Below are 20,896 nucleotides of genomic sequence, written 5' to 3'. Positions count from 1 at the left end.
CAGCCCACAGACTGCAGAACTGGATATGCTCACGTTCACGTGTGTCTATTGCGGGTGAAACAGCACATGATGTGGTTTTGTAATGGTTGTAAAGAACACTTCCAGATTTTCTGAAGGAATGTACAGCAATACTCTGGTTTTGCAAAGATCTGAGATTAACGATGCACTGACCTGGTGAGATTGTTCCTTAATGTTCTATCAGTGCAACTTCTCTGAAGTTAAAAAACATGTGTTTTGGTTTGAGTCCTACTTAGACTGAGTACAATTAAAATGTAAGGAAATCTGGCTGGTGCAATTCTCAGCAACATTGCCAGAGACAGTGAAATGCCAGGAGGAGCCTGGGAGACCAGAAGATGCAGAATTACGAGACACGCTGCAGAGCTCGTTCCATCACTCATGATTCATTACTCCTAAATATCTAGTAATGACAATGTGAACGTAATGACAGAAAAGGAAAAACAAGTCTAACATGTACCCAAGTATCTAGCTGTTCCAGAAATAAATGTGCAGCTCAGAATTATTTCATACTGAAGACGAGCTCAAGCTGACTTCTGTGCATTAAAAGACATCTGAAAATGCACTACTCTTTCCTCAGTTTGGTGTAGTTCAGAGAAAATGACTACTGACTTCTTGCTGGCACATCACAACATCTGGCAAGGACCAGAGAATGGATGTACTTATTTCCATTATGCAAATCCAATTTCTAAACTCTCTCCACTTTTAAATCTGGCAGTTTTGGATGCATGTTAGTTCAATCTATTTTTCTGTTTAAAAAAATAAACATGAGATTTATCTAGCAGACAGGTACAATCAAAGTCCAAGTCACACTGAGCTTATTTATAGGTAGAACTCTACTCATATAGCCAGCATCCGAAGGTAACAAAAATGCACACACACAAAACCAAAACGTTCTCCTTTTCAGCCTTCACTGCTGTCACCAGTAATAAAAGCACTGATGTTCCATTCAGTCACCAGAGGGGGAAAAAAAGAACAAAATGAGAGTGCTTCAGTGCGAGGCTGCTTTCAGCCAGGGTATACAAATAAAAATGGCTGTTCAGAGGCAGCACAAGATTTTGCAGCCTACACAAAATGGTCAGAAACCAACATGAGAGATGCTGTAGGTGGACATCAACACAGAACACATTTTTCATATGAAAAAAAAGGCATCCTTGCTCATTCTTATAGTTTTATCGAGTTAACGAACAAACCTCTTGACGAGGTTTGACTACACTTTACTCTGTTCAAGAGATGAGCAGCAGTAGCTGATGAGACTATATGCAAACAACTGTTATTATCTTCATTACACCTGAGGGTTAAGGCGTTACAGACAAACTAGTCTTTGCACTCTTAGGAAACAACGAATGACTCATAACTGTGTCCTGGTGACCCGTCACCATAACCTGAGCACTAAACATACACCATACAGATAACTGAAGCCTCCACCTTATGTATGAGTTTTAGTAACTGTCTACACTTCAGATGTGTGATAGCCTGTCTGCCTTAATGCACAGCTTAAGCTCAGCCACCAAATTTTGCTGGGGATTTTTTGTGTGGGTGTTGTTTTATTTTTTTTTTGGGGGGGGGGGGTGGTTTTATGTTTTAAAGTTGAGAAGGTAGAAGATGATAAAAATATGCTAAAATGTTTTTAATGAAACTTTAAGAGGATAAAGCTGATAGGAACAAAACCCAGTGTTTAAAAATTGGCCTGAAGAAAGTTTAATTGCACTGAATACGATACTGAAGAAGTAAGAAACAATAATAATAGTATTAGACACTTGCCTTCTTTCTGCCAGCATTTCATAGAAGTCTCTGATATCCTGACCTGTTTTCTCCATGGAATGATAAAATGCCAACTGACTTTCTCGATTTGCAAAATCCACCTGAAAAATATAAGGTTAATCACGTTCAGTATGAGAAACAACCCATTTTAACATCGCTTCAAGTCTGCTGGGGAATCTGAGCATGGGAGCTGAACTGAAAATGGGGATTGTCCTATTTAGCAATAAAAAAGCCAAGTGTTTCTTGGGACTGGCCGACCCTACACATGCCCAGGAGAAAAAGACCTTTATCTCTCAACTCAGTGTTGCTGTGTGGACCTACATAACCACTTCCTTGCTGGGGTTTAAGCTGTAAGACCAGAAGCACATGAGAAGCTTCTGTTCAGTAGGCCAGCAGGAAAAACACGTTATTGTCATAGTATTGTTGCTTCCAATGCTCCAGCTCCATTTAAAATTCCAAAGTGCCTTATGCATCCACATGGTCAGTATTATTCTATTCAGACTCCACGTTATTTGCCTGGGTTTATACACCAAGGCAACAGTGGGGATGGGAAAGGAACCAAAATTGCAGCTCCCTACTCTAGCTGCTCCATGACTGTCTGTTTTCTAGCTAAGTGTGTGAATATTAAGAAGCCAATGGTACATCTGATGCCAGAATTAATGATTAAAATGGATTTAATGAACTGTATATTACATTAGTGAAATTATTATTTTTTTAACAATCTTGAGAGTTTGTTTTTTTCCTAAACCTGCCTAGACTTTTGTATAACCACACCAGTGGAGCACAGATATACAGACACTAATGGCACTGCTTACTCTAAGGTCACTAAGGAGCAAGACCCACAGACACATGATGGGAGGAAACTCCTGAACAGACATGTATTTTATTCCATATGAAGGCTGCTTATATTCAACCACCACACTTAGAAACTGAAGTATATCCAACTCCTAACCCCAAAGGGTATGAAGTTGCTAGGTTAACGTACCAGATGAGAGACCACGCTTGAAATCATCACCCACTCTTTAGGAGAGAAGAAAGGAGGAGGAGGAAGGTGATTCAGAGGGTGGCTAACACCTCACGTCCCATTTAGTGGCACTGATGGGACACTGAGAACAGGTTTTACCATATTCACCCAAATCCAAGATGGCTCTGCAGATGCTAAGTGCTGCTCCAGGAAAAAGTACTCTCCATCCATTCTTTTTTAGAGAAGTTTTTAGGTTTTTTCCCTGCCGTGAAGAGGAGCAGATGGCAGGTTTGGCTCAAGGAGCAGGCTGGGACATTTGGGGCCGGGGCACTGACATGCAGCAGCCACATGGCAGCGCTCTGTCACCCCGTGCAGCTGCAGCCCCCAGCTTGGACTTTTCTAACATTCGAGCAAATCTCGCCTTGGATTGGGGTAAATAAGGCAGTAGTAACACGGACACCAACACTCAGGAGCTTAGAGAGACAAGTTCAGCGAAACAAACGGCAGGACACTGGAAAAGGCTCTGCAGGTAACAGTTCGAGACACCCTAACATCTTGATAAGCCGAGTGTGAAAAACAGTTTAAGCCTTAGGTAAATGGGACGTGCTTGTCCCTAAGAGTCCTTCTGACTGGCAGTCTGCAAATGCCAGCGTTCAGGGGGTAAGGCCTAAACACAATTTGTTTCTGGCTTTGTTTTGGAGGTCATTCTGCACACCTTAATTTTATTCCCACCGATTTTCCTCCCCTTGGTCTCTTTTACAGCTGCTTGTGCATATTCAATCTCATTGTAGAGAACCAGGGCCATGCCTTTTAAGCGGTCAAACACCACCTGTAAAAAACAAAAAAACAAAACAAAAACCAAATAAGAGCCTCATCCACAGGACTTAACGTCAGTCCCAACAAAATCCTAAGTCATGAGGATACCAGTAAGAAAATGATTTTTAGCAAAGTAAATTTCCATTCTTTTCTGATGAGGCGTATTGTAATGAAGAGACAATAAAAGCACACGGGACTGCTTTGAATTGTGGATCTTGTGGCTTGAGGTATATTATGCCTTTATTTTGTTTTTCTGTATTTTACTTTCATGTTTGTTCTTTGGTGACTGAGTTTTGTCGTTTCACTTGGTTTACTTTGAGTTTTTCAAAAAAATTCCAATATGTCTTAGGGGGGAAAAAAGGTGAAGGGAACATTTAATCACAAAATGGAAATGGTTCTTGTTATGACAGTCTGCAGTACCGCTCAGTTGCTAAACACCCAGTTTCCAAATATCAGCTCCCTTCAGCAACACAGACTTATCATTCAAGCAACAACAACTACAATAAAGAATGTCAAAGCTGCAACACAAATCCACAGAATTCCTTACGGAGGCAAGACCCTGATCCTGGAATATGTATGTGCACAGCTTCACTTTGAGCACACTGATGTCCAACAGAAGGACGGGGACAACTCACATGCATAATGTGAAGCATGTGCACAGATCTTGCTCACGGAGGGGCTGGGTGATGTGCCTCTGCTGCAGGACATGTTCCACAGTCACTGCCTTTCTTCTTTCCCTTCACATGCTTTTGTTAGTGTGACTGCCCTCACTGCATTTAAGAAGTCGTTTTTTTGGTCTAATGAAAAAACGTAGTCATGTCTATTTATGTAATTAGTATGCATAAGTGTAACTACTTGATTAGGTTGCTATTCCTACGGTGTGAGCAGACTAAAGAAATTTTGCTGGGGTGAGGCTGGACTGCACAAGTGGGTTCCAATACTCATTATCTTGGCTCACTCCAAACACCAGCAGCAACTGCTCTATGGATCAGATGGACGAAATGCAAAGCTAGAGAGCCCTGTCAGCCAAATTACACCCCAGAGAGAATTTCTCTAGCGGAGCTATAAAGCCCTGGACAGCCGGGGTTGAAAGGACAGGATGTGAAGAAAGGAAGACAGTAACAACTTCAAACCATACACCAAAGCCTCCCACCTACCTTCACCACAGGCCCGTATCGGCAGAAATGTCGAGTTAAATACTGATCCGTAACGTTTGTAGAAAGACCATCTAACCACACGCAGTTTGTAGGCATGCTCTTTCCAAAACCCAGCTGAACACAAAAGGGCAAAACGTCCATCAGTACAATTCACAAGCGTTAAACCCACCGAACAGAGCACGCCTAATTAAGAGTTATTGGAAACAAGCTGGTCGTTCGTATGGGTTTTCTAAAATTAGCATCTTGCACAGGTGCAAGCAAGACAAAAAATCAAACAGCAATTAATGAAAATAATTCTGCATGCTTAAACAAATACAGTGTTTGACAACATTCGTTTCTTGCGCAATCTGAACGCTTCTGGAAGGTGACAGATTGATGGCCCTGGGGACTCACAGCCTCTGTTTATCGTCTGTACCAGGGCAGCTCTCCCCAGCCCTGCCTTCAAGGGGCAAACCAAAGCATGGCAGCCTCCAGGTCTGCTCCATGCTGGGCCTCCTTGCTGAGAAAGCCAGCAAAAATGACGACTAACCCCAATCCTGGTGGTGAAAACACTGCACTCTAATCTGGTCTATGCATTAAAAAAAATTCTCATTTGCACGGCCTAAGCTGATCCAAAATATCCTAAGATGCTGCAAACCAAAGCAACCAGGAGAAGGATACCATCCATGGGAAGGTTTCTTTACCTTGAGCCGGTTGTTTCCAAGATATTCCCCATCCATCTTCTTAATTGCTTTACACACACTTGCAATATCACAGTATTGCAGGAATGCATACTGGGGAACACCATTCACTTTCTTAATGTCAATATCCTGGGGAGAAAAAGGAAATGACAGTCAGCAACAGGCTGAAAAGGATATTCAACAGTGCAACCGGATCTAAATGGACTTCTGATACTCACAATCATTGTTTATTTAATGCTTCTTTCACAGAGAGGATTTAAACATTAGTAGATAGTTGAAAACTTTGCTGTTCTGCTGTATCTCATTCAATGGTAAAACCAAATCCTTACTGACACAGGGAGAGCTCTTTATAATGCAGATTTGAAATTCAACCCCACAGAAGCCAGCCTGACCTGATCAACAAACAGCAGCTTTGCTTTGCTAATATTATGTCAAGAAGAGACAACACCAAGAATTAAGCCTAAATTTCTGCTTGCAAAAGCTTGAGAGAAAACAGCCTGCTCTGATCCCCATTTCTGAGCCAAAAGCCACACAGGCTTTCTCCTGCAAATAAACCTGATCCATCCCATCCAGTTCCTAGAGGCAGAGCGGGGTGCTGGACACATCTCCTGAACCAGTCCAGCACGGATGTGACACAGACAAAAAAGACCCCAAGTTTCTATCACTGCTGATATTTAACCTTAAGCCACCACGAGCCCATTCAAAAGAAGGTGCAGTCACAAGAAAGCAATGGAAGTCTAATTAAGGCTCATTTTAATTGATTTAAAAATAAAACCAGCAAGTTTGTAGCTGACATTTGGTTAACATTCAAGCTCAGCGCTAGTATTAGCAAATGCACCAAAAGCCTCCGAACAAACTCAAGATGTTATGATTCATTCCATGCTGAAAATAGAAGGTAGAGTGCTGGGGTTTATTTGTTTAAATCGCAGAAGCTTCCTTTGTGCACTGCATGCCAATGCTACGGCATGAATTTGAGCACGAACGCTCCAACAGGCAGCACACATTCATTTCGTGGTTAATAAATTTAGAGGCGAGGCAGCAGTCTGAGATGGGTCTCACCTAAGAAATCTTTAGCTGAGAAAACAGAAGTGAACAGAGAGATTTACACAACTATTGGAATTCTATAGCCTTGACCTAATGATTTAAGTGGAATGCTAATTGAGGACTACATTTCCAAGCATCTGAAGCAGCACTGTTGCAACTGTGGCAAATTATACCTGACCACTCACTCTGGGCAAGCAATTCCTTCTGGCAGGCAAATAAAACACCATCATTTTGCTCATTATCCACTGGAAAGGCTATAAAGCTGGTCCCTTTTGCACCTGAGCTTTTAAGTTTTCATGGAAATCCAGCAAGGCAGCACTGCTGCTGAATTCCGACCAATTAATAATGTTGACAATACAGCACTGTTTCATAGAAAATCCAATTTACAAGACAGTGCAGTATTACTGATAAGCATCTTTATTGGGACAGCTCAGCTGGTATAACATTAGAAAAAGGTTGAAGCCATAGACACTGTGTGAATTCATAAATCAGCACCGATTCCAAGAGGAACGATGCACAAGAGCTGCCAGCCATAATAAAATGTACATTGGGTGTTTGTCCACAACACACAGAGAAGCATGCTGCCCCTCCTTTCACTGATACCTCAACAGCTACAGCAGTATTCCACAGCAAAACAGATAATGCAGCCACAGCCTCCCAAGAATTGTGCAGTGAGCATACAGAATAAACTGTAAGTGCAGAAGCTCAGATTCAACTAATTATATTCACTGTAATTTTCTGGCAAATCTCTCATAAATGCAGCATTGATACGACTTGGTGGCATGGGGAGAGGAGAGGAGAATGACTGCTGCTTTACCTCATGCAGATCAGCCCGCTCAGCCAAAAACCCAAATCCCACATGTGTCATCACAACCCCATCTGTTCAGTGCCTCCTCTGCCCTATTGTCAGGGAACAGACTGCCATAGCTGATGGCTACTGCCACATGCAGCAGCTCAACACTTTGTTTCAGACATGAATAGGAAATGCAGACTTCACAGAGTGGTACTGATTAAACACGAAAGTAGCACCAGGAGCATTTAAATCCCAACTATCCAGCTATGCTTTTCTGCAAGTATTCTGGGCTGGCAGGAGATACGTTTCTTACAAACGCTCCCAAGACTGTTTCTACTGCTAAATTATCTCCTCAATACACATGTGCTAAGATTTCACTCAAAATGCAAAGAAAAGCTTTCAGGTACGTTTCAGCAAGATGAATGACTCAGATTATTATAGAACGACTGAATTATCTGTTATCAGCAGTATGATGTTCCACCACTCGCAGCGTTTTATAGGTCTGTACAGAAAGAATGGGTAATAATACCCTACAGAGCAGGAAAGGAAATCACATACCACTATGCCACCGAAGCGCTGGAAGATGTTGCGAAGGTCGTGATAGGTGGTTGTCTTCTCCAGGTTGCCAATGAAGAGAGTTCTCGTTGCTTTTGGGTGAAACTCATCTATCCTTTCATCCAAAGGACGAAATTCATTCTCACTTTCTGTTTCTAGAAGCACAAGAGTAAGAAATTTTTAGCACACCGGAGTGTTTTTCATGTGGGTTTGGTTCATGCTGATTTGTTTGTTCAAGTCTACTTCCTGACAAGCAGATATGATCTGAATGAGACTAACCAGTGTCTTTAACAAAAACACAGCCTGGGAACTGCCCTTTTTATGTGGAATTCAAAACGTCTGCATCGCACCACGGGGTGAGCACTACAGAACGGGAGCATCCTCAGATGGAAAACTGCTCCATTCTGTATCTGCTTCTCTACAAACTTCACTCTTTTACAAATATTAATGTCTGTCAAGAATTCAAATGAGGTTGCATCGCACTTGGGGAGCAGCATATGGAAAAAGTTGATTTTCACAAGTTTATTTTTAAACAAACAATTGAAGTACAGTGTGAAATCGACGTGCTCAGTGCCACAGCTTTCACTGATTAGTCATTCACACTACGCTGCCTGAGCCGTTATTAGCTGTTTTAATTAAAAGCCAAAAAAAGGTGGCTGTGGGGACTCTGTTCTATGCTTACACCACCTACTGGCTCCTGCTCCACTGAGATACGGAAGATCTGACTGTTCCTCCCAGCAGCAGCAGCAGATCCCACTGTTTGAGAGGATGGCAGCTTTCCTTCTCTGAGGTTTAAGACTGAATTCTCTCCCTGTTTGACCTAACAGTATCCACTCTCTTAGCCCTGGAATTTATTCTGTCCTATTTCCCAGTTTCTTAAAACCACGTTTCTTCAGGAAGGCCGTCTGAAGATTTCTTATTTCTTCATTGCCTCAGCAGTGTCTATGCCCAGGGCAGCACCACGTCCAGCACAGGCCTCACCTGGTCCTATCCAGGCTGTCACTTCAATCTGCATGCCAAAGAAAAGCTTTCCTTTGGAGGCATTCAGTGCTTTTTCCTGGTCCTCCTGCTGTCGGAAGAACACCAGTCCATACCGCTCCTCAGAGGCCCCATGGATCTGCACCGACGTCACCTTCCCATACTTCTTGAATTCATGGAAAAGTCCATCTTTAAGGCTTGTATCTAAACCAACAAACACACGTCAGTAGCATGGACACACATTTTGTAACAACCCGGTAGAACATGAAGAAATCTAATGCTCTTTCTGAAATATGACTCAGCACTCAGTGCTGCAATAGAAAGCCCTAAGCTCTCCTATTATACAAACAAGAAGCTGAGGCATGGTGAGAACTAACAGCCAAAGCTGCCCACCAGTTCTAAGTGAAACACTGGAGATGTTTCACATCTTCCCCTGGAAATCCACATTGCTGTTTCTAAGCACCAGCCCCAGGAGCTGTGGTGATGGGGACCTGCAGGGTTTCTCACACCGGTCATTAATTAAGCCATTTTCCCATCACTGCACCAGAGCTGAGACAGAAGCTGTGAGAGAACCTTGTCTGCAGGGGCAGCACACAGCTGCCGTGTGGAAGGCATGATCCTGCTGTCCCTCACAGCCCTGTCTCATTCAGCACACACATCTCTGCTCCTACAGGAGGGCTTTGGGCCACAGAGGATGCTCTCTCGGCACTCAGCTCCTTCCCTGGGCAGCATCCATTTTCTGCTCTAAATGAGGCAGGGCTTTGGGGGACAAACCTCATATGCTGCCATCTCATAACATCTATAGCACCAGAAGCCTGATCAAAGCTGTCCTGAACTTCATCCTGCGTCCCTTCCTTGCAGGCTAATCTTTCTACCCGTTCCTGTCCAGTCTTTGTCACAATTCCATTTGAATAACTTCCTTCCATCCTCCTCCACAGCACACAGCAATAAGCTGCAGGGCATTTTTAAGACTCGCAGCCAAATCTAGACTGCATTTTCCTTCCTGAGGTGAAAAAATGCACACCTCTGACAAAACCACAGCCCTACACCCAACGTCAGTTTGGATGTCCGAAGCATGGAAGTACTTCTCTGCCAATAAAACGCCTTCAGAAATTGTTAAGCAACACTTCAAGTGTTCTTTAACTGCATCAGAATGAAACTGTGCTGAGGCAGACAGCAAATGGAACAAAACTGTCGAAAATTTCTGTCTCAACAGCTTCATATTGGTGATGCTGCAAGAATGTGAGGGGAAAGCACTGCACGACTTTTATCATAACCACAGCTTTCTCTCATGGATGCAAAACGTTAAATTCCCAGCCCAAGCTGTAGAAGCCACAGCAGGACTGCTCCTTTGGTCAAAGAATCATAGAGTGGCCTGGGCTGAAAAGGACCACAATGCTCATCAGTTCCAACCCCCTGCTATGTGCAGGGTCGCCAACCAGCAGCCCAGGCTGCCCAGAGCCACATCCAGCCTGGCCTTGAATGCCTGCAGGGATGGGGCATTCACACCTCCTTGGGCAACCTGTCCCAATGCATCACCACCCTCTGGGTGAAAAACTTCCTCCTCATATCCAACCTAAACCTCCCCTGTCTCAGTTTAAAACCATTCCCCCCTTGTCCTATCACTATTCACCTCTGTACTCAGTATTTATACAGGGAAGAGTCCTAATGTACATAAATCCCTCACATTTCCATCTCTAGCAGAATAGTAATGCTTTTCATATGTACCCTGCAAACTGTCTTGCATTGTGATGGCAGCACATGAACCAAGTATGAACCAAGTTTCATACAGGGTGGTTCATCAAACAACACATTTTCCCATTCAACAGTGAAAGAGCTCAAAAAGATATTTAACACCAAAGATGCAGAATAAAACTTGTTTAGTCCACCCTTACTCCTTTTTTTTCCCCCTTTTTTGGAACACTGAAGAAACACTTCTGCACGTGACCGTACCTGTTGAGCGCACTGGAAGATTTTGGACCTTGATCCCAAAACTTTTCCTGGGTTCATCTTTCTCCAGAGATGGAAGCAGCTGGGATGCAGGCGCGGGGACCGCTGTGGACTGCACGGAGCGCGCTGGAGACTCATCGCTCGAACTGCTGCTGGAGTCACTGCTACAAAAGGCACAAGGGAAGTGGTCAGAAGGACAGCGGGGCTGGAATTAGAAAGCAAACCTTGCCTGAGCTACGGTGGGTTTCTGGTTAGCTCTCAGAGCTGTCTCTGCTCTTGGAGCATGCTGGCCATCAGTGGCAGCACACGGCTGTTTGGGACCGTGCTGACATCAAACCATGGGGACAGGGATCTCCTGAAGCCTTCTTATCTTCCTCACCTGAGGCAGAAGAGCTGCTCCCAGCACACGTGGGAGCTCAAAGATGCTCCGCAACCACCCTACAGAACCCCCAGAGGTGAAGGCCAAGGAAGTGGAATATGGGTAAAATGTGGATCCCGTTGTGCTCCAGGACAACAGCAGACATGGAATGACAGAGCTTATCAGCCTGGGCACGGCACGTGAAGGATGGCAAAACACACAGAGCACATCACAGAAACCCTCACAGCACAACAAGAAATCCACTGCTGAGCTGATGGGCAGCCCCTTAACGCCTCCCAAGGCCCCGCATCTCCCAGGGATGGATCCCAGAACCACAGGATATCCCAAGCTGCAAAGGACCCACATGTACCACCCTTGCAGAGAATAGGAAATGTAGAGCATAACGTGACTGCAGCCTGCCCGGTGGGGACACGTCAGCTTCTTCAGTGGCTGGCTCCTTCCCGGAGGCACAAGGGCTTCTAACACTGCTAAAAATAAGTGTGTCTGACATAACCCCGGAGAGCCTCCATTACACTAGTGACTTTCTACAAAATTCCGCTGGAATTTCAATTCAGAGTGAGAGCTGGGAGGAGGATCTGCACGTACAGAAATAACAGACACGCTCTGAAGATCACTGCTTTTCACATTTGTCTCTGTATCGTGTTAGAAATGAGAAACAAGCTCATCTTTTTTCTATCTGACATCATTTCACACGTTTCCTGTATTCCCTCTTCATGTTAAAACCGTTTGACTTTATATCATATCCTAGAATGGCCTGGGTTGAAAAGGACCACAGTGCTCATCCAGTTCCAACCCCCTGCTATGTGCAGGGTCACCAACCAGCAGACCAGGCTGCCCAGAGCCACATCCAGCCTGGCCTCGAATGCCTGCAGGGATGGGGCATCCACAGCCTCCCTGGGCAACCTGTCCCAATGTATCTTCTCTTCCTCTCTTCCCAGGGAAATGGTTTTGTGTTCCTGACCATTGTAACCATCTGATGCAGAGACCTCACCCACCACGCTCTGCATTTCTGTGGCTGTGCAGTTTGCTTCTCCCTCAGCACGGAGCAAAATGGGCAGCAGGGATGCTCTGAGAACACAAACATCACCAGAGGATGAAGGGGAAGAGTCTGAATATAATTTCCAAGCTGAGAGCAGCCCCACGTGCTGTGCCATACCCCGGGGAGTGAAAACACACATCAGGGCTCCAGCAGGCCTCTGCCCCTTTGCACGTCTTTGCTCGGCACCACCAGCCAAATATGTCAAATACCCAACTTTGCAGAGAGGCTGTATCTGTTAGGTAAGTGGTAGAGCTTTCTACATGAGTGCTGCTTTAAAATGGGATATTTGTAGTGTTTTAAGAGGAACAAGCTGTTAGAACGGCAGCACTCCTCCGTGGGTAATGGCGAGACATCCGAGCAGCAGAGCACAGCCGTGTCCCAGCACTGCGCCGAGGGGATGAATCACACAGCACAGCTCTCATTTTAACCTAAGGGGGCTCTGGGAAAGGGGGGAACACGCTGCTAAGTCCTGCTGCACGCATGGAGCCCTAGGGATGCGTGTCCCAAAGCAAATGGAGGCTTTGAGGCGTTCCAGGAAAAAATGGTGCTTTCTCTATTCAGTTTTCAGGGAGGAAAAAAACGGCAGCAGGAACAATTCCCCTTTCTTTCAGTAAAGGCTCGTCCCTTTTCCAACTGAAGAAACATGGATATAATCATTCAAGAGCTTCAGCCAAAGGTTTTCTGCTGCGTGAATGGGAGATTGATGGAAGAGTTAATTACAGCTGCTGTGTCATGAAGTTACAGCCGCAGCAGAATCAAAACAAGCATGTGACAGTGAGCTGTAGGAAGTCTCAACCAGAACAACAGAACGCTTTCACACAGCTAAAACGTGGATGCTGCATGCGGATACGTTCCCAGAGCACCACCACCAACATGGCTGCTTTTTGCCTCGTGTTTGGAAAACAACCACCCTTTGCTGGGACCATCCTGAAGGAACAGCTCAGCGCCTGCCCTCGGCTGTTCCCTGCCTGGCACGCAGCCTCCTCCCAGCACAGGGAAACCTGCTCCTCAACGTCCATGTAAACTCAGCCGAGCAGAATGCCAGCACAACTAATCTCCTGAGCTGTCACAACACACGCGTCTCGCAGAGAGGCAGTCTGCGCTGGGAATTGGCTTTTTTAAACATCTCGGGCTTACGGCTTCATTTGCCTTTTAGGAGGTTTGCTGGTGACGTGTGCTCATTCGGGAAGAGGCAGCTCTCAGACGCTCTCTCATCGAGCTCAGATCCGCACACAGCTTTGCCACGAGGTCTGCTGCAGCTTTTATCCTGGCCTCATACAAAACAGGGCTTTCATTTTGCTCTTAGCAGAACCGGATGGAAACGGGGGCTGTATGGAGATGGCTCTTTAAGGAGGCAGACGCGCAGCCCTCCTCTTCCACACGCTCTCTGCTACAAGCCTCATTTATGAGCCCTCTTAAAACATTAATCCAACGGTCTACGGAGTTTTACAAGTATTCAGGATGCCTGTGTTCTTACAGTATTCACCTATTTTCTAATAGTCACGATAAACCTATCAGCAGCCCAGTGCTCTGTCTGTATCCGTGCGGGCACAGCCCCCACGATGCACACAGGATGCTCAGACCATGGAAGTGAGCCCAAACACGCCTGGCTCTCAGCACACAGATGTTGCTTTTCTCGGCTGTAACTGCAAAGATGACGCTCCAGATCCTGGCACACCTCTCACTCCTCCCGAAATACACCTCGTTTTCAACTAATTGCATTTTGCAGTTCTAACGAATGATGAAGTGAAGTGCTATTTATGGATGAGAAATGAAAGCTCCCAAGCGAAGCACACAAAGGCAGCCGCTCTCTTTGTTCCCAGCACAGCGGAGATAAAAGCGGGCTCCGAGGCAGCCCATGTGAAAGGATCCCTGCTGCTGAGCTGAATCAAGGGATCCCACAGCCCTCCGTCCCCTTCTGCAGTTCTAAAATGTGGGACGGCTGTCGTTTCTGAGCGCTGATTTGAGAAGTGTGAGTCAGCTGGGGTGCAGGGAGCAGGAAGCAGCGAGGCCTCGGTGCAAGATAAAGCAGAAGTATTAATGCGTGCAGCAGGCAGCTGAACGTCAGCTCTGGGGGCAGAAGGCAACAAAGCCAGCCCTCGTGGTCAGAGTGAGTTAGAAGGCAAGATGCCTAACACTGATGGAGGGGGGGACGTAGGCCAAATCTCAGCAGGAAAAGGTAAAAAGGAGGTGTTTTTTTTAATGAGAGTTTCCTTCAAAAAATGTGTAAGCGGAACTGGAAAACGATCCAGAGCTCTTTTAGAGAACTGTATGAAGCCATTTCTTTGTTTCTGCCGGGATGAACCAGAAGCAGGAGCCCTGCGTGGGTCAGCTGGGATCCAATGCCCTGCCAAAATCATCTCCCAGCAGCGATGACCTGCTCAGGACACGGAGCACTGCCCCACCAGCAGGCTGCTCACAGCCCACGGCAGCAGCACAGCTCAGGAAATCCACATTCAACACAGAGCAACCTCTGAACAGAAATAGGAACCCTTTTTTCTCGTCCCTCCCTCTGCAGATCCCAGCTCTGCCCCAGGAGATGATCTGCATGCAAAGAGCATCGCCTGCAAGGCGCCCCGTGCTGATGCAGAAGACACAAACCCTGGTGGTGGTTTTTTATTGTCAGTGGGCTCCAGACACAGGCTGCCAGATGAGACTTCTTGGGCGTAACGATGTCAGCTCAGGGAAAACAGCAGCAGAGGAATTGCCAACAGACCCTGAGTGCAAAACACACTGTTTGCAAAAGCAGTTCTGGAGACCTGGCTATTGGGGGCCAACACTCTGCAAAAGCTATCGTGGTCACCATGAAGAACACGGGGAAACACGTCACATTCTGACCACACAGCAAAGGAGCCTGCCCTTGGAAATGGCTTTGTGACATATCAAAATCATAGGAATGCAGAGGTTTATTTTAAGCTGCTATTTCTGCCTTAAAGCACTGCACCAAACTAAAAGTGTGTTTAACTGGGATTCCCTTCACCCTCAGCACATGTTGAAGTCCCAAACCACCCCAAAGGACACACGTTATCAACAGCAACCGATGGCTTCCCATAAAACTCAAAGTCCCTCACCTTTATACTAAGTTGAAACAAGCAGATTACTCAGAGTTACTTAGACTTTGTCCTCTTCTGTGTCAGTGTGCTCAGAACACTCCTGTTAATGCTGAACTCCACCTGGAAATCTTTTTAATCCAACATCCTCAGCACTCACCCACCGTGCAGATGGGGCTCCAGCAGCAAACTGGGAGTGAGGTCACCAACAGCCCTGTGATTCCCTGAAAGCAAACCAGAGCAGACCTGCACTCTTTAAGCATCCTCCCGGGGAATGGAGCACCCATCAGTGCCTGCCCCATAGCAAAGCTCAGACACCAGTCATAGGATCCATATGGCTGTCCTGCCGCATTCATGGGCCTCCATGGGAACCCAGAGCTCTCAGCATCCCGTTCTCACAGCTGGTACACATTCTTCCAGCACTGACCCACAGCCCCATTTGGTGCACACGGTGTGTTCATGTCAGCATGCATGCACAACAAAACCATTTCTCAGCCCTGTGGAAATGAATAGAGGCGTGGGGTTTTCCCCTGCTACAAAGAGTCACTGAGCCTGAGTAAAAGGCATCAGAAAAGCGAGTCAGACGTCCCAAGTTTGTTTGCATTGAGGTAACAAGCCATTACCATGCTCTGCAGACTGCAGGCCTGCAGCCGGGCGGGCTCAGCCCACACACACATACCACAACGAGCCCAAACCCTCCTTTTCCATTTCATAACAACCTTTTCCATTTTAATATCAACAACACATGAGCTGCCCGGCATGCAAGGGTGGAGAAAGCCAGAGCAGAGCTACACCAAGCAGTGCCTCTGTGTCATTAGGCTGTGCCTGCAGCCTGCCTTGTGGTACCTCCAGCCTGTGCTGGGAGGCAGTGATTGCACCACACTCCTGGCATCGTGTCAAGCCACTGAAAACTTGCTACCCAGGGAACTTTGGTCTGTGCATGTCACACACGCACCCTCAGAAGTATTTAACAACACACAGCTATGAGAAAACACAAAGACCTGCTACACGTAAGCAGAAAACAGTTGTGAAAAATCAGCGCTCAGCAGATATTAGGAGTATTTACTGCTCCAAGAAAGGCCTTCACAAACTACACACAAATGAAATCAGGAAGACCTCTTTTCATCAACTTTTTCTGCCTTACCACGCCCAGAAAGGAGACTTAAGCAATCTCCTGCTGGGCTGGAATCCTAAACTGAAAGAAGTAAAACGATGTTTAAAGGCCATGGGAAAGTAGCACAGCCACGACAGCCCTGGATGTGTTAGCCAGCCAACTCACACAGGCTGTTGGAAGGGCTTCTTCAGCCTTGGACCGGTACATTTTCAAGGTAGGGTTCCTGTGTTGTTAGCCCAAACCAAGTGTCTGCTCACTGAGGTTACAATGCCATTTCCAGGATGGGCCATATGAACATTTACTCTGCATTAATCCGCGTCTGGCTGAGAATGGTGCCCAATCCAGCGCCAGCACCACTCCCTGACCCCATCCCAGCGTCCTCAGGCTCAGCTGTCGGGGTGAACTTTGTACGAGCAGGAAGAAAACAGCAAACCCAGAAAACACACAGGCCCAGCAGCAGCTCAATGCGGTCAGGAGGTGCAGCCCTGTGCTGGGACGGGGCCACCTGGAGGTGCTGCCCACCCACCTGCTGCACACGGGTCCCCTGGGGACAACGCACGGCGCCCGGTGCTAAAACAGAAGCCCAGAGAGGCAGAGGAAAGGAGAATGCTGCATGCACTGAGCTGGGGAGGCTGCAGCCAGAGAGGCCTCGAGGGTGAAGTGCAAAACAGCTCCGTGCCGTCGCGTTCCCACGATTCGGCTTCCACCAGTGTGAACCAGAGCAGCTTTCCCTTCCAGATCTGGGAACGTCCCCGCGCTGCTGTGTGCTGCCTGTGAGCACAGCTGCTTGTACAGACGTCAGCGGGGCAGGGCTCGCTGCTGCAGCCTGCACAGTCTGCAGGAAAAATCTCCTTCAACCTTCTGGCCAGAATTAGCGGCAGGCTGTTAAAGTAAACAACTTTTGCCAGCTATCTGCAGACGATCTCAATGAACGTGTTGCAACCCCACCTGGGAGCGCATGAAACGGAGCCGGGTACATCCCCACAGCCCTGCACTGCAGGTGGAAGAACAAGGGTAGCAGAGAGCCAGGGCTTTGCCCAAGGTCGTGCAGTGATCACCCAGGCCTCATGGCAGGCCAGAGCTTTCCAAAACACAGAAAGAGACATGAGAAGGCGGTTTCCTGAACAGCGGCTGCAATGCTTCCCCGAGGGCACCTAGCAAGGACCTTAAGAAAAACCCACCCTGAGCACAACCAGGGTAGCAAAGCGCCATTCAAAGTGCAACCACGGTCCCCGTTCGTTTGCTGGGATTTGGGGCCGTTTGGAAATCGCGCGCCTTCGTATCAACAAACAGAATTGTTCTGCTGATGGGAGCTGCAGTGAAAGCTGAGCCAAGACACACAGCTGATAAACACTGCTGCTTCAGTAAAACTGGGAGCACGCAGAGCTTAATATAGAAATTCCATTTCTGACGGGTAACGCCGTGCGAGTTTGGTACTTCTAAAAATGGCCACCATTGTCCCGGGGGTGAGAATGGACAAAGCGATGTTATTGCTCAATCAGAAATAAGGATGTGTACGAAGGGAAACTATTTCTACTGCCCGACACCTCATCGAGCTTGTTAAAGAAACGCCAGCTACATCAAAGGCTGACTGGTCTCCCAGGCTTCTTTATTTGACCAACCACAGCTGCTGGAGCAGAGGGTGAGCGCCGTCCTCCTGCACAGGGCTACTGCAAAAGGAAGGCCTGGGAAAACCAAGTCACTGCTGTGACTGCAGGAGGTGCACGATAGGAAAGAGGAGACGTGTGATGAGTTGTGTGCTGAGGATTCATTTGTCGTCTGAAAATGCAAAGAACAGATGGATCTCTTGGCTAAGCCTATATTTGGAAATGACTTCACTCGCTGCCCACGTGCAAATAAAAATAAAACTAAAAGTAGAACTTTCAGTGAAATTTCTCATGAATAGAAAACACTTAAGCCACAAAAATTAAAACAAAACCAAACAGTCTCTGGGACAGGTAAAGTGCTCTACAATGGTATCACGTCGTAGGAAAAACGTGTCTTTCTATCCATTAAGCAACCACACAGAGTTATACCAGACTTGAACGTCCACAAACACAGCATCACACGCTGGAGCAGCCCTTGAGTTCCTCTCTGAGACGACATCTGACAGCCCCCTGCTGCAAACTCTGCCAGCAGGACTTGCTGTGATGCAGTGATCAAACATCGGCATGGCTGGGAGCCCGGGGGGACACACAGCACCTCTCTGCGACCATCCACTACGAAGCAATCCCGCTCCCCCTCCCCAAAAAGCCCAGCGCAGTGCCATCCCCCCAACGGGGCCGTGAGGTGAGGACTTTGATACCTGTGGGAAAAATGCTGAAGTGCAGAAAAATGCAAATGACAAACACCACCCACATGAACAGCCTCGGTCCGAGGAGTTCCCACGCAGGCTGGCAGGCCCCACTGTCCTCATGGGAGCAGGAGCGAAGCCTCCCATCCACAGCAAGCCACACAGTGCTAATTCAACTTCTTCCTTCTCTTTGCACGTGGTTTTAAACAGTCGTGGGGAATATTCATATTCAAAAGCAAACCCGACAAACAAAAACTCCATCTGAGATCAGCATTAGATAGCATCTGCGTTCCTCCGTAAGCACGGAACGCGCCGCTCCTCACCTCCCTCCTCAGGACAACCAAAGGCACACTGACAGCAGCGCCGCGCCGAAGCCCAGCAGTGCAGGGCAGCCTCCCGCTCTCTAAGTGGGGTCGCACCGCTCCTGAAAGCAAGGGGGGGGGACAGAAAATGGGTACGAACCTGCCAGCCTCCTTTCTCTGACTATTCATCCTTCACAATCCAGACAACAGGACACGCCAGGCAGTAAACAAATGTGTTAGGGAGGGACTAACTGCCAAGCAGCTGGGTAAGCCTGCCATAATTTGAGGGTTTGAGGTCTCGCGGCACTCTTACCAAACCAGGTGTCAGATGATACAAGGAGGTCAGAGCTGGAGCAGCCACAACAAGCAGGGCGCTCTGCAGCTCCCCACGGCCAGGGGACACGGGGCTGCTCGGGCTGGGAGTCAGCAGGCAGAGAACAAAGCTGCTCTTTCACACGTTATCGCAGGGCGGGCCAGCAACGCCTCTGACTTTTGTCCTCTCAAACGGAAGAGTGGTGATAAATCATGTGAACATCTCCTGGATGGGGTGGGTTTGTGCCTCTGCTACCGACTCCTGAAGTGTTCCATGACTTTTTCCATCTTATTTTTGCCCAGGTATAAAAACAACGAAGACTTCTGGGCACTGGGAGAACACAAAGCAGCTGTGGAAGAGATGAGACAGACCTGAACACCACCTCCCTCTCACGGAAAGGATCCTCTAAGAGGTGCTCTCGCTGCCATCCTCGATTTTTAAGCATCTCCCAGCTAAAAGAATCACCAGGAGCTACAAAAAGCAACCGTGCACGGAGCTGAGGACATCTTTCAGAGAGACGTTTGGAAGGCTCCACATTCCACTCCTGCAACCAGGAGCACTTGTGCTTGCAGGCAGACAGGCTGCTTGTTTCTAAATCCAGCACATAGCAGGAAAGAAAAAAATAGGCCTCCTTGCTTTTATCACCAGCATCTCACAAGAAGGCTGCTCGGAGAAGCCTCATTTCTCCACGCCATACTCACTAAAAGGGTTAGTTTTGTTCTCCTACCAGTTGAGCATTTAATAAACGGCAACATAAGGTTCTGCTTTTTATTAACGTGCTATCTATACAGTACGTTTCCTTACTCTTCCCTTTGGAAACTCACCTTCTGCTTCCCTTTAAACAAAACATGCAGTCATGCCTTTGGCATTTAAGAAATTATGACTGCATCCCGGCCCACGCAAACTGCTTCCCCTTCGCACAGCCCACAGCCCTCACTTCTCCCTCACACTGTGATTTGCCACTCGTCACCACGCCGCATTCCCTGCTGCAAACAGCGTTCCTGGCTGACTGGAAGGATCTCAGAGGGAGATCTAATCGCTCGCTAAGGAGCTTTCGTGCTTAAAACCCTGATGCCATCATTAGTGGTTTCGGCAGCAGCGAAGTCACAGGCAGACTATGCTTGATGCATGGAAGTTAAGGGCAAGCCTAAGTGCATCAGTTACATGGCTAATTCAGTGGCTAAAGATCAAGGGAGGGTATTCAATCTTTTTCCAGTAAGGTTTATTTGCCATTAATCCTCACCTGGGTCACCTTAGTTTAAACACAGCAAGTTCAAACAGAGCTGCGTCCCTTCAGTTCTTCAAGGCAGGTACCACAGTGCCTGCACTTGTGCCCCTGGCACAGCCAAAAACGCTTTCCTTGGGGAAAAAAATACATCACCGTATTTGCAAACTCGTCTTTCAAGACACAAAGTGCCACTGTGTCTGTGCTTTAATGGCAATACATGTGACTGAGCACAGACGCCGGCTGGAGCTCTCCTCTGATCATCATAATGACTAGCATTTCTTCAGGAAGCGTTTAATACAGCCTTCCTTCTTTCCGTTCGTTCCCCCACGTGAATATTCATTAGAAATTATTAAACCGCTCATTATTCCAAAGGTCTTTATGATGGGAATCCCCTCCCCTACCTTTTGGTGCCTGCCGTGCCACGGCTCCATCTGAGCGTCTAGACGCTCCACCGCGGAGCAG

The 20,896-nt window shown here is 47.1% G+C and overlaps 1 protein-coding gene across 1 annotated transcript in view; it reads right to left on the bottom strand.

The window, feature by feature from the left end:
• Window positions 1-20,896, bottom strand: part of SPEN (spen family transcriptional repressor) — a 56,258-nt gene that overhangs the window by 12,880 nt on the left and 22,482 nt on the right. The window contains 7 exon segments of the mRNA XM_046903274.1: window positions 1,780-1,880; window positions 3,459-3,572; window positions 4,717-4,830; window positions 5,400-5,525; window positions 7,792-7,943; window positions 8,770-8,970; window positions 10,720-10,880. Of these exon segments, the coding sequence (XP_046759230.1) occupies window positions 1,780-1,880; window positions 3,459-3,572; window positions 4,717-4,830; window positions 5,400-5,525; window positions 7,792-7,943; window positions 8,770-8,970; window positions 10,720-10,880 (969 nt within the window).

This window comes from Gallus gallus, chromosome 21 (assembly GCF_016699485.2).
Source record: "Gallus gallus isolate bGalGal1 chromosome 21, bGalGal1.mat.broiler.GRCg7b, whole genome shotgun sequence".
NCBI lineage: Eukaryota > Metazoa > Chordata > Aves > Galliformes > Phasianidae > Gallus > Gallus gallus.
The sequence above is the reverse complement of the archived record's forward strand: the minus strand, read 5'-3'. Positions and strand labels throughout refer to the sequence as shown.